The sequence below is a fragment of the Centropristis striata genome, chromosome 19 (genome assembly GCF_030273125.1).
Source record: "Centropristis striata isolate RG_2023a ecotype Rhode Island chromosome 19, C.striata_1.0, whole genome shotgun sequence".
Taxonomy (NCBI): Eukaryota; Metazoa; Chordata; class Actinopteri; order Perciformes; family Serranidae; genus Centropristis; species Centropristis striata.
This window is the reverse complement of record NC_081535.1, coordinates 15640549-15655415: the sequence shown is the minus strand read 5'-3', so window position 1 is coordinate 15655415 and position 14867 is coordinate 15640549. Positions and strand designations below refer to the sequence as shown.

The window sequence follows — 14867 nt, the reverse complement described above, 5'->3', positions numbered from 1 at the left end:
AGGATGACATCACTGAACTGTCCAATCAACTAGTTATCTGTATATCTTTCTAAACATAATATGTATTCTCTTGGTTTGTTACAAATCTAAGAGATAATATAAATGAATGCAGACTATGTTAAGATGATATAAGTCGTTTTGCTGTATTTTGGTGAGTGGAGTTTATTCATGATTTTATGATCATTACTGACTACGGCATTGTGCCTAATGGCTGCAGTGGCAATTTAGGGGAAATAGTGGTGAATGAGTGTTCGCACTTAATGGAATTCTCAGCTTTCACTGGAAATTTCACACATTAAAAACCATTATCTAAACCACATGTAAACAGGATTTGGTGCAGTATAACACCAACAGCAAGATGAGACACAATGTTACTGTGAAAAGATGATGTATGGTAACTTCAGTGCAACAAAGCCCACTAAAAAACTAAAATGTTTTAAGTCTGACATATCATTGCACTCAACATGTTTTATATGGTTTGTACATATAAAGGAATAAAAGTTAAATTTAAGACAAGAGAAAGAGTCACAATAAATTATGTTAAAGTCAACTTTCTTCCCATGCTTGGCAATGTGTTTTTTTCTATAAAACTACAAAACTTGACACTATGATTTCTCTTCTTCTTGTTTCATGCAGTTGAGCTACACAGTGAAAACAATACAAATCTCCTTCTCTTAACCTGTGACTGCACTCAAAGCCACACCATCAATCAGCAGCACTTAATCAAGTTTAAATGGACATCTTGCAAAAACCAATTTCTTTTAAATTTTTAAATTTTTAATTTATTTTATTAGATTTTTATTTATTTTATTCTATTGTTGTACTGTGTTTATGTATTTTAGTATTTTAGTTTTTACTGTATTTCCTGCAACTGTGATATCTGTACAGCACTTTGGTCAACCCCGGTTGTTTTAAATGTGCTCTATAAATAAAGTTTGACTTGACTTGACTTGACTTGACTTGACGTACGTCTCTAGAGTCAGACAGCAGGTGCTTCTGAAGTTTGTCAGTGTGAACAGGACTCAGAGCAGAACTAAAAAGAAATACTTTATCATTTCCCCCCCTTTGTTTGGTCCAAATGAAACAAACTGCATGCATGAAAGCACCCTAAATGTGTCAGATAAATGTAATCAACATTTTCCACATCTCATTTTAAGATTGTGGTTACAGGTTGTGAATATTAATCAGGCTACCACTCAAAATTGTTTTGGCCAGAAAATATAAAAAAAATATAGACTGCCATACACTGAACTGAGTATGTTTGGTAAGGGACTCAAATAGACTGAGATTCTATAAGTGGGATGAATGTTAAATTTTGGACTTAAACAAATGCTAATAAATCCCAACCCTATCCTTTACCATGGTGCCACCCAGCTACACATTCTTGTTAGTACATTAAGAAAATAAGATTTAGAGAGGATGTGACAACGTGGAAGAAAGTGCGAAGTTGAAGTAAGAAAAATAAAGTATTGCAACAACAGAGTGTGATGAAAGCTGCAGTTTCATTCCCCCTCTGAACACTTCTCAAGTTGAAAAGTTCACAATGCAATCGATTGGGCACGTAGAGCAGCAGAGGAAAGGAAGCTGCAGCTGAAGATAGGGGGAGAGGACGGCCGGCTCATTAACTACAGCAGAGCTGCCAGGACAAACGAAAACTTCAGGACTGAAAAACAACCAAACAAGCTTGAAAACTATCGAATCCCATCAGAGTATCTGTGAGATAACTGTCACATCCTCCTGCTCGGCTTGAGTGCAACTCATTAGACTTTTTATTATCTGAAAAACTGCTGTCAAAACACTCTAATGAGTGTGGGGAGGACAGACAGTGATGTAAAGTAGACTGATACTTTGGGTGATTTTCGTGAAGAGTTGCACTTAAGCAAGAAATGCACCTGATTTTCAGTCCTAGAAAAATAAAAATAAATGAATTGTTATTTTGCAGGCATTCAGGGAAGCTGTGAAAATCGTAATAAAAACAGAATTCGATTATTTGCAAATCCTTAAAGTCCTACATTTAATTGCATAAAGTACAAAACAAAAAGATATTTGTTGTTCAAGCTAGGAAACTTTTGTTTCTTTGTTAATGAATAGACTCATTATGAATGTGATGCATTCTGTTTTTATTGACATTTTACACACAATCCCAAGTTCTTTTGAATCAGGGTTGTAGATATCATGTTTTTTGTAGATTTTAACCCTTTAAGGCAATGTGAACTTTGCTAAGACATTTCATACGAGCAGAGTTCAGTTGCACCACATATTTTTCAAAAACCATGGAAAACTGTTCCCATTTCAGTTAGCTTGTGTTAAATAATTGGTGAACACAGAAATTAAATATTAACAATGATACCTAACCCTTCGCATCTTAAAATCCCAGCCAGAGAGGTGTTAAAGCAGCTGGAGCAAAGGATATTTTCTATTGTAACATCATTTAACACATTCATATTGTTTTACACTTAATATTACTAGGCCACTTTTAAGTGTAAACATGCAGCAGCGTACAGTCATGGAAAAAATGATTAGACCACCCTTGTTTTCTTCAATTTCTTGCTCATTTTAATGTCTGGTACAACAGAAATAGCTGATAAGAGTTTAATTTAAGAGCTGATATATAGCCATTTTCAATGTTTTTCTTGATAATAATCAAAATCATTATCAAGTGTCATTAAAAAATGTACCTTTAGTTGTACCAGAAATTAAAATGAAAAGAAATTGAAGAAAACAAGGGTGGTCTAATATTTTTTTCCATGATTGTATATGCCACAGCCTTATTTACAAAAAGGGTTATGTCATATTTTAATATATAGTTCGTTTTTTTGGCCCCAAACTAAAATAAAATAAATTTTGTGTGTGTGACAGAGACAGGTCTGAGATGGAGTCAGAGCTGAGAAAGACACAGAGAAAAGACATTTTCATTAGAGCTTTCTGCTAATTCTTGTGTCTTCCCTGTAATGTGATTTCCACCACAGTCAACTGCCCCTCCGGCTCACAGACAAACAGCCTGTTTACATTTCAACCTCTTTTTCTTGCAAAAACAACACAAAACTGCCTCTTACCTCCGTCATGTGAATAAGGTAGAATCTCAGTTCTTCAGCATAATCTGTAAAACAAAAAACAAAGACTTTAATTTGCCAGCTACCCAACCATATTTCCTCCGTTTTATTTAAAATAGCATTCACAAAGCAGCATCTTTGATTTCGGATTATCATTTTGCCAAAATGCATTTATTGATGGAAAGCTTTTACTTCAGGTCAGCCGTATAGGCACCCACCCACAATTCACTAAAGTAGCGCTGTGAGACAGGCCTGTGGCTCTGGAGTCAAGATAAATGGTTTTAATCGAGTGACCCAGTCCTCCTCGACACACACATTAAGACTCACACAACTGTACAACATGTTGTGGTGATGTTTACTGTTTTATTTCGAGTAAGTATTGCATACCAAGCACCATTCTGTCTGACTGATGTTGTTCAGTATCACACTGAGGAGCGACCTGGCCCTGGGGTGAGATTTAAAATGATTAAATATGTCCTAGAAACACAGGGATCATCCATTCAAACCTAGAAACCTACTTTTCCCCAACATTCCTTCTATTCCTTCCATCAATATAGAAGTATACCTATCTACATTAAGTTGGAATAATTGTTTTCAGACACATACCTCTGTTAATTGTGGTTTCATTTTAATTGTGATATGTTTGTAAGAGATTGATTCATACAATTTTGAGAAGATATACACTTTATCTGTCAAGAATAAATCACATTGTGAGGAGCTACCGTCTGTCTGTCTGTCTGTCTGTCTGTCTGTCTGTCTGTCTGTCTGTCTGTGTCAATGAAATACACTCGGTGCATTATTGCAAGATTAAAAAATTGGTTTCACCGCAAAAGGTATGTGTTTACTCACAATAAGAAGCAAATTGAGTAAATCAGTCGTCTGGCCCTTTAATGATACTCAGTAAATATATATTATTATATAATTCAGGTCCTAGAGCAAAGTACAGTTACTGATTAAATTATATTGTCTTAGTTCAGTGCTTCCAAACCAGAGATACTTGTAACCCAGGAGGTACTTCTGCAGTTGCCAGCTGCTACGTGGAAACATTGTAGAGTAGCTCAACTAATTTAAAAAAAATAGAAAGTGTGATTTCATTTAAATAAATCATCCACAGCTGCTACACCTGAACACCACATGACATGGAGTTATGTAAGAGAGCATGCAAACTAGTAAGCAAGCAAGCACAGAAGTGTAAACTAGCCAAAAGTGATGAATAAATGGTCGAAATAAACCACTTACAGTAATGACTTAACAGTTATTTTGCAATATTGACACTTCAAATGTTCAGAAAATTAGCAATATCTGTTTTTACATAATGAATAGTGTTGTTGTCTTCATGTGAGCAATCAAGTGCAGCACTATGGCTGTGACTAATACTGTGTGATAATGTGAGCCATTATCCCCCACATTGAAACAATTTTGCATTTCTCCCTTTTCTATGATAATTGGCATTTTATTCTGCCATAAGCCTCTTTCACACACATTTCTTGATCAAAAAGCAGCAATAAACACTTTGGATTGAGACAAGACAACAAGCTGTAGTAACTTTTTTTCAAAAAAAAAAAAGTCTAACCTGACCTTGACGCTTAAAAATTAACTAGCACCTATAAATGTGTTTGGATAGTTATTCAGAATATTTTTATAGTCATGGAAAAAAAATATTAGACCAGCCTGTTTCTTCAATTTCTTGTTCATTTTAATGCCTGGTACAACTAAAGGTTCACTTGTTTGGACAAATTTAACGATAACAACAAAAATACCTCATGAGAGCTTAATCTAAGAGTTGATATTTCAACATTTTCCATGGTTTTCTTGATAAATACCAAAACCATTATCAAGAAAACCATGAAAAATGGGAAGATATCATCTCTTAAATTAAACTCTTATGAGCTATTAGTGTTGCTATCATTATTTGTGTACAAACAAGTGTATCAGGCATTACAAATGAACAAGAAATTGAAGAAAACAAGGGTGGTCAAATATTTTTTCTGTCTATTTTTCTGTCTGTTATCTTTAAATCATGACCCTCATCCTTCCTTAAAGGACTTACTCTAGACTGTCCCACAGCAGAGCTCGCCTTCTTGCCCTGAATGCTGAGCCTGTAAGCTTCACCAGCCTTGGCTCCGACTCCTCAGCAGAGCAAAGTTCAGTATATTGAAAAACACACACTGAAGAACCCATGCCCCTTCAGAAGGAACTGTCTATTTTTCTTGTGTGTATTACTCTCCCTCTATAGCCTCAAGCATCAACCCTGACAGCAGCCTCCGCGGGCAGCTTCATGAATGCTTCCTGCTGCTGTATTTTATGAACATCTCCACAAGGTCTGTAAACAGATACAGTTGGACCGAAAGTGTCTGTTTTTATAACCAACAGCAGAGGTCACTGTTGGATATCTTTCCCTGTAGAAATATCAGCTGGGATGTCATACAGCATAATACTGTATGAGGGGCTGTTGATGAAGTCCAAGTCTTTAGAGAATGGAACTATTCTCTGCCCTTTCCATACTCTTAAAAAGACACATTTACATATTTCTTCTAAAAGAAAATGTAAGTGGTGTCTGATAGCTGGGGCCTACTGGTGTGTCAAAGGTGTAATAACTTCAGTAATTCCCTGTCAATCAAATTCACTTGCTAAAGGACAATACTAAAAAAAAGTAAGATAAAAAGCATCGTTTGAATCTTGCACTGCTGTCACATGCATGATCTTTCCCTGATTTTTACATTTGAAATCACAGTTGATGTCATTTTTACTGTAACAATGGTTCAGTAGCTGACAAAAGGCTTGATAAGGTCATGCAGATGGCCTGCTGGATGACATCATCTGACTTTGTTAAGAGCAATGACAACGTTTGGTTGACACGTTGTAATTTTGGTTTTATGTGCATTCAACATCACTCTCAATGTTTCCCACGCTCCTCTGCCTAGTATCGGGGTGACAGGAACACAGGAAAGCCCCTGTATTGAACTTGCACTTTGTCATTACATGCACGCACACACACACATACACACACACACACACACACGTTAAACACACCCTTGCTGAAACAAACACAATCCCCCGGCGCCTCTTTCCTGAGTGACGCTGCCGAAGCGAAATAACAATGACAGGCAGCGGGGTGGAGATGTGTGTCTGTGTGTGTGTGTGTGTCCTCTCATGAAACACACACAGAGAGACACGCATACCCTACTAAATCCCCACCCTGGTGATCTCCAATTGTTTGGGTGAAGGGTGGAGGTCAGAAGTGGCCCAGAGGAGAGCAGCGATGTCTTTGGGGAGGGCAGAGCAGCTCAGGCCACTCTGTATCAGGAGGCTGTATTCTGACTCGTGCCCACTGGATGTTTTTCAGAACAAAAACTTTACCAAAACAAAACCAAAAATTGTAAATATGCAAGTAGGGCTGGGCGATATGGCCCTGAAAGAATATCACGATATTTCAGGCTATTTTTGCGATAACGATTATTCTTCACGATATTACGAAATACTTAAAAATATATAGAAAATATGATTTTTTTTTTAGTCTGTATGAATAAATAAAAATCAAAAATGTAGTGTGAAGTGCAAATTTCAACAGTTGCCAAATACAAAAAAATTGACTCTTGACTCTTGAGTATGAGCAAATAATAAAAATAACCATTTAGGGGTTTCGGGGGCATATTTTAATGAAATTTTGTAAAGGAGAATAAAGGTTCTTGTATTTTTTATTTAAGGCATCTTATTTTGACAGTCTTCTTGTAAGTTCTGTGGTGGATTCTGTTAACACCGTGTGCTCTTATTTTGAAAGCTGCATGTGTTTAGCGACAGAGAGTAAGTAGCTTTTTGTGATTAAAACAACTTATGCCACTACATCAAGAAGTAGGAATGTTGCCAATATCAAGATATGCATTTTTTTTAACCATAAAAAGAATATACCGATATTATCGTGAACGATACAATATGGCACACCCCTATATGCAAGTATAACCTTAGCCATGTTGAAAATGTTCCTTATAATAATGAAAGTGTTGTAAAATTGTTAAAATATAAAAAATAAAAAAAACTGAAAAAATACTAAAAAAAAAATAAATAGCCTATGGTAAAAAAAAAAAAAAAAAGGACAGTATTTCCATTTTCATTAGCAAATAAAAAACTAAATGATGACGTGAGAGACGGACGAGTTGACACATTTATATAATTTTATGCAGTCTTATGTAAAGACATTTGGGCATCAGGGGAGTCACACATTTCATGCTCTTGATTTGAAAAAACAACTTTGCCACTGATTTATCTGCTCGACCTTCTGCACTAATAAGCGGCTTCTTACACTGCAGTAACATTATGTTTCTGCCAGTAACTTTAGCTGATACAGAGGAGTCTTGAAGGGAAAGCAACAACAAGGTGGGCTACAATGCAATATTACTTAACAAGAACTCTAACTTTGATAAGGTTATAAAATTAATCATAGTCTGTTTTTGCTAAGTCTCTCAGGCAAAGAGCCATTACTCGACTGTTAGAAATCTTATTGTATCTTTTTATTCAGTTACCCATTTACAGTACCTTTACTGTAATATTGCATTACAGTAAATCAGCCCTATCATAAGTCTGCTTTACTGTAATGCTGCTATACTGTAATTGTGGTGTACAGTGTGAAACTGTATTTGTGTTTTATAGTCATGTACTGTAATCGTGATTTTAAGTACAAGTGTTATTGTCCTTTGCTGCCAATGTGGTTTACAATACGATACTGTAATTGCATTATATTGAATTGGAATTTAATTTTGAAGTTTAATACCCTAATTGTGGTATACAGCATAAAATAATTATATTGGTGAGTTGTCCAAACCTAAGCACAGGTTAACTGAATTAAATATATGAATAGACTGGATTATTATTACCAATTATATTATACAAGAAGATGCATTCTATTGTAATTGATTAAGCCCAGACCCCCACTATCAACCAGTGGTATGGGGAGATCATTAAAGTTTTGCAGATGAGTGTGAGAGTGAAGGGGAATGAGGAGATCTTGAAAATGTGTCCACCTACTATGATGTACTTAGTTCTAGTTTTCTTTCTTTAGGGGTCTGTGATTTGCTCATATCTCTGTCATGTGTGTTCTTTGTGGCTTTTATCTTTAAAAATCCAAGTATTAAACATAAAAGACAAACTAAATTAAACTCAAATGCCTTAAAGTTTTTTGCCTCGCGCAACATTTAGCTCAAGCACAAATGAGCTATGTACGGTGCTCCTGGATATTCCGATTGATTTACTGTAGGAAAGTTTGTTTACATTGGGTTCTAGCACATGTATATCCAGCTGTAGTCTGGGGGGGGGGATGTTAGGCAGCTATGTGTGGCTACACGGACACCTATAGGGAGCTTAATCCATTAAGGGTCAGACCCAGCCCTCAACTGGAAGACCTCTTAATCACTCAAAGTGACATTTATTTGATTGGGCGCCTTAATTTCCCATCAGTGATCTCAGAGCCACAGTCGTCTCCCCCCTGACTCTGAACACTATGCTGCTATTAAAGTCATTATTCCGGGAGACAGCACAGACAATCTCCTCTCAACAACATCCTTTTAACACCTGTTATCCTGCTAAATCAACCCTGTAATCCTGACACTACAACCCTACTGTTAAATCCTATTTAATGTTACTCAGCTTTTGACACTCTTGCACCAGGCAGGTTTGACTTGTTTTGTGGTTTACATGCTGCTCAGCTGGGCCTGAATTGGGCCAATGCTCACCAGTAACTATTTCCCCAATAGTCCTTTGTTCGGTACTTTTGGCCCTATCCAGACACCTCTGCAATGTCGTGTTTCGCGGCATTTTGAATAAGATCACCACCATCAGTTTAGGTAGAGTTGATTTATACATATATAACAGTCTAAGTGTGAAATTTCATTTATGTACATGGAGATTTACATGTCCAATTACAATACAAAAATAACTGATGATAAAAAAGCATTGGACGCCACTCTGGCGATGTTCTATAAGCCTTAAAAAGTGTGTCTGTATTTCCACTGTACTGGAATTTATTTTGAAGGAGGGAATTGATGGTGTGTTGATAACTATGTTTGAGAACGGTGATATTGATTTGGCTTCCCCAGAAACGTCAAATTTCTCCTGAAAGAAAATACAGCGTCCGTTGTTTTACAACAAGGAGATGGAAATGACCCGATTCATAACAAAAATAGCACACGGCTATTTCACCGGCATCAGCATCCTTTTGCACACTCTGATGAACCCAAGGCTAACGTGCATGGTTAAAACAATATATGGTTTGAAAGATAACCAGTTAGACTCTAGTTTCATAACGCTTTATTGTTTGGAAACATAACATTATCATTTATATTAGTAGTAAATGTGAAATTTTCAAAGAATGTTAGCCAACATTAAAAGTGGAAATTTGTCAAAAATAAACTATATGCCATGATTTATTACGAGGAACCAAGCAATTCTATGTAAAAAAAGACATTCAGCACCCCATAACCATAATGGAGCAAACCTTAGTTTCATAACCACATTATCTTGAGAGAACTCAACTGTATGAATGGACAACGAATCAAACATAATTCGTCAACAAATCAGGGTCACGCCTACAAGATACACTTTTAAGTTTAAATACTGTATATCCAAGAGATATTTGATGATAACGTCATGCAACTGCTGAATTATGGCACTGGTACCTCTTTTGATCCAAGGCACTGCTTCTCAGCATAAAAATCAACTGACTTGACACCTAATATAGCAGCTAGAGGAGAGAGTGACTTATTACCGTTTCTTACTCTCACACTTTTTTTTTTCATTATTAAAAGTCAGCATTAAAAGTCGAAGTGTACCCCCTCTCCTCTGGCCCTGTCCCAAACATGTCTTCAAACTTTGCCCCTGTCCCGACCCACCACTCTAAACACAGATATTTACAGTGGGTCCTATTTATTTGACTTGCCCGGGCTCTGTGCTCTGATGGCCAAGCTATTCTCTCCATATTGCTGGAGGAGATGGTTGTTTACATCGAGGTGAAGTAAAAAGACAAAGCAACAGGAACCTGGGCAGTCTTTCCCTAAATATCCTCTGGTTAAGCTCAACTGAAAATATCACTGTAATCATAGTATTGTATGTTTATTTATAGTTGTGCAAATTGAGCACCTACATCCTGCTTCTCTCTTTTTATTCTGTGTAGAAGTGAACTGTAAATGGGGTTTAACATGGTAACAGATAGTTGTGGACATATTTAGATGTTGCAGTTTGGGTGCCTTGTTATATTTGGACTTTTAATAAATTTGCTGATGTAGTAACAATGCTTCATTATCACCCCAGCATCTCTGTAATCTCAGAATAACAGAATAATCCCACAGTTTGGTGACAAAAAAAAGTGTACGTACCATCCTGGAGTCTCAGCTGTCTGAGGTAAAGGGGACTCTGTAGGACATTACACCTGCCTGGCTCATCTTCTCTTGTCACCAGCATCAGGTCACTGTAGACAAACACTGTGACCTACAAGATCCAAAGGGCAGACATGGAGAAGGAAGAACAATAGAGAAAAATACTGAGTTGCAAACTTCAGCCTGAGATGGTCTCACCAGAATTTCACACCTTAAAATAATCACACGTCACTTCTGCAATCCAGTGAGATGCACACAACACCACCAACACTCAACAAGTCTCGCCCATATAAAAGCTCCCCACAACTCATATTCTAACACAGGAAATGCAGTTCACACTTCCATTATTATGGCCATATATATAATACATTTAGCCATACCGTGCTTTTAGACTGTTGAGAACTGACTTACAGTATTTATGAACTTCTTTTGAATTGTTTCACCTGCTGGTAAAACACTTAATAGCTGTCTGAATATAAATACAACTATTATAGTTATTTTTTATTGCAACTTAGCTAAAAACTTTGCTTTTAGTGTATGTACTATTTTGCTTTGTCTAAATATTTCTATCCATGTCATAATCATCTATATTGTTGTATTACTAAGTTTATGATTAGGTCAGAATCACAAACATGTCTGTAATATGACCCAGTGTCTGCAGAAAAGCTATTATAATACATGTCAGTCATGTTATTTTCTCAAGGCATTCAATTATTACTGTGAAACAGCATATACAATGGATTTTACCGTAAGTTTTTGTAATACAATTTGGCTTACAATTCATTATATTACAATATATGGCTGTTCTTAAACAATATCTTTTGATAATTTAATGTCTTTTGTGGCCTTTGTGATAGCAGCGACCTTTAGTGGTTGTAATAATAATGACGGGAGCAAAGGTGGAAGCAAGTTGATTTAGTATAAAGAGAGACAAAGTCCACAGAAATAAGGAGTTCTAAAATGTTTGATAGGTCAAGCAAACACAAGACTTACACCCAGGAGGTCGGTGTTCGTGTCTTGAGTTATTTAAACTTAACCGTTGGTTTTATTTAACAGTTTCATGGCATTGTGACGTAATGTCACAAAATCTTTTCTTGAACAGAGCAGTTTTGATGCCTAAACATACCCAAGCAGTTACATTTCACAACATTAACCACATGAACGTCACATGTTTAAAAATGCAACTGCGCAACCTTTTCATAAACAGAAAGATATATGTCATTTAAAGATCTTTATCTTCCTGCACTTCCTTCATTCATCATACCCCAAGTTCCCCAAAATTATAAAAGAAAGACCTGATGTGAAGAATTGCTGTCAGTGTGCAGAAGAAGCAGAACTGCAACACCTAAACCTAACTACACAGACACTCCTTCACACACAAACTTGAGATTGTTATTTTGGGCAAATAACGGAGAGTTTTGCACCACACCATGACAGCCCATGACTGGCTTTATGCTTCTGCAGTGGTTAAGTGAGAAACATCAAGTCAGTGAAGCAATAAAAGGAAAATTAATGAAGGAAGGAACAAAGCATGAATAAAGGAGCCTAGATGTTTGCATGAAAGTTGCTTATGCGAGTTTGTGCTTTCATGCCACATAACAGGCTTACAGTGTAATTCATGTAGATGGGCAGTGTTTCAAGACAATGCCTTTGCTTTGTTGGCTTCCTCTGAAGGGTGAGATAGCAGACAGGGTATTTCAGATGTAGCCAGTATGTGGTTAGAGAGTGTGTGTGTGTGTGTGTGTGTGTGTGTGTGTGTGTGTGTGTGTGTGTGTGTGTGTGAGAGAGGTTTGAGTGGGTGGGAAAGGATGTATGTTTGAGTAAAGAACAAGAGGAAAGCAGCATAGAGTTTACATGCAAAGAAACACATACTTTACATGCATACACACACTAATGAATACTGTTTGAATGTGCATTAAAGGGTTGCAAAACACGAATCCAAGTCTTTCTCAGTGACAATAACATGTCCATCCTAAAATAAATACCAAGTTTGTTGAAGCAAACAATCAACTTTGAATTTGTCTGATTGAGACAACTAAATTCTGTATATTTTAGAGGTAACCTTGCAGTCATTCATGTCATGTGATTCATATGAGTCAACTTGGTTTGTTTGACGTCTGATGAGATTCAACATAATATTTGAATATAGCTACTGTATAAATCCTGCACCAAAAATCCTGGATTAACCTCTGCTGTATTGTAACTGTCACCATAACAATAGCTTTCTCTGATTCCTTGAATTAATGATTGATACTTTATTTTCTTATTATATTTAAACATTTATTATGAAACAAAGATGTATTCAGTGCAATGGTAGGCTCATAAATGGATGCTTTCTGACTCTGTTGAAAGTTTCATTAGAAAGCTTGAGGTTTTGAAAAGTTTTTAAAGAAGAAATTAACTAAATAATAGAAGTGAATGTCCTTTTAGATCTATTCCAATAGGTATCTATGGCATATAAAAGAGGTAGTGAATAATTTTATTAATTGTAAAGTAAATGCTGACAGTGAACTGGAAGGATGCAAAACCACCAACCATAACTTGCAGAGACCAAAACGTGTTTAAAAATGGATGACTGTGAGTATGCCACCTAAATTAAACTTTTATATGAATGTAGAGTTGAGTTACATCGTACCCGGTTACTTAACCAAGTAACATGGGTTGCTGTAACTGTGTAAATGTATGAGTATGAATTTAATTTAATTTAATTTAATTTAATATTCTTTTTTTTATTCCTTTATCTATTTATTTATTTGTTTTTAATGAGGTCCAATGCCATGGAATTTTCTATTCCCTTTTAAAAATTAAGAAAATTAAATAAAAAGTTTATTATTATTATTATTATTATTATTATTATTATTATTATTATTATTAATATAATATTAATATATTATTATTATTAATAATAATAATAATAATAATAATAATAATAATAATAATAGTACTGATTTCATTACTTACTTAATATTTATCAAGCATTCATACGACTTCATCCACCTAATCTGGTATGACAAAATGTCACTTTGAAGTATTACTATTATTTAATCCACTAAAATTTTGCCTATATGTCACGATCGATTAAATCAAATTAGTGTAATGCTGGGCGCATTATTTGTGTTCATGTAATATAATTTAGAGTATAGAGTTTGTGTGTGGCTCCCGGGCAGATTTAAAAACTGTGGGGAGAGAAAGCTGGAACAACACTGACTGATCATAAAAACAGCCTGTATAACGCAGTGGAGAGAAACTCCCTCCTGACAAACACTGGCTGTTAAATATTTGTTTTATGGCTGACCCAAGAGAGAAGCCAGATTACCTTCCATGCCAACAGTCACTGCACTTCACTGCACCGCACAGCAAAGATTAACTGACAGGGCAAGTTAAGGAACTGTGGCAAGAGCTTAATTCGATAAAAGAATAGTCTTAGAAAGTCTCTCCTTCCTCTTTACAAAACACACTTGGGCTTTGTGAAACATCAACAATATGTCAGACAGGATTACAATATTTGCAGAATTGACTCCCAAAATTTCAAATTTCAGAAAAAATATCGGTAACGCTTTATAATAAGGTCCTTAATAACCATTAATTAACAAGTAATAAGGCATTGTTCTCGCTTTAGATCCGGTAGTTGCAAAAAGCATAGTTAACTTATAGTTAACTTATAATAGATGAGCAATAAAGTATATTTTAATATCAATAAGCAAACAAAATAAGATTAATAAAGGCATGGCAAAGACATAATGGGTGTTTGTAATGCCATTATTAACACTTATATAAGCTTATAAACACACAATAATGTTAATAAGCATCTTGTAAGGACTTACAAGGGCCTTATTACTTGTTAATTAATGGTTATTACAAGGACCTTAATATAAAGCGTTACCAAAATATCTATCTGTCATTCACCCAGACCTTTCATTTGGATAGTTTTTAATTATTTTGCCTTGACTTGTGTCTGAAGTTTGTCTTTTCAGGAAAATGTACCTGCATGTTTATCAAGGTAATACAAACATTTATATGGTAAACAGCGGTAGATTAAGGTGTTGGACAGTAGCTAATGTTTACTTGAGATAAAGTCAGCTTTTCTAAGTGAACTCAGCGAACAGACATTTATTGTTGTGTCATTAATTAGATAAGATAACGTTCCCGGACCTGGTTTTGTCGTACAGTACTTAATAGTTTCTCTGAAGAGTAACTTCATGTTAACCCTACACACATGTAAAACATTTATTCTTCTTTCAATGGTTTTTTCTGACACCTAAAACATTAAAATATTAAATAAAACATCATACATTTCTGAAAATTGTCTTGATGCAAATGTATGACATATTTTCCCTTATTTCCATATCTTTATATTGCAGAATGTCATTGTAAGGTGAGCTTAATATGTTGTGAAAGGATCAGTAATATATACTCAAAGAGCTACAGTTTCTTTTGAAACATAAAACAG

At 35.5% G+C, this 14867-nt stretch overlaps 1 protein-coding gene across 1 annotated transcript in view; it reads right to left on the bottom strand.

The window, feature by feature from the left end:
- rgs3a (regulator of G protein signaling 3a) overlaps positions 1–14867 on the bottom strand; it is a 177932-nt gene that overhangs the window by 88478 nt on the left and 74587 nt on the right. The window contains 2 exon segments of the mRNA XM_059358232.1: positions 3057–3100; positions 10418–10529. Of these exon segments, the coding sequence (XP_059214215.1) occupies positions 3057–3100; positions 10418–10529 (156 nt within the window).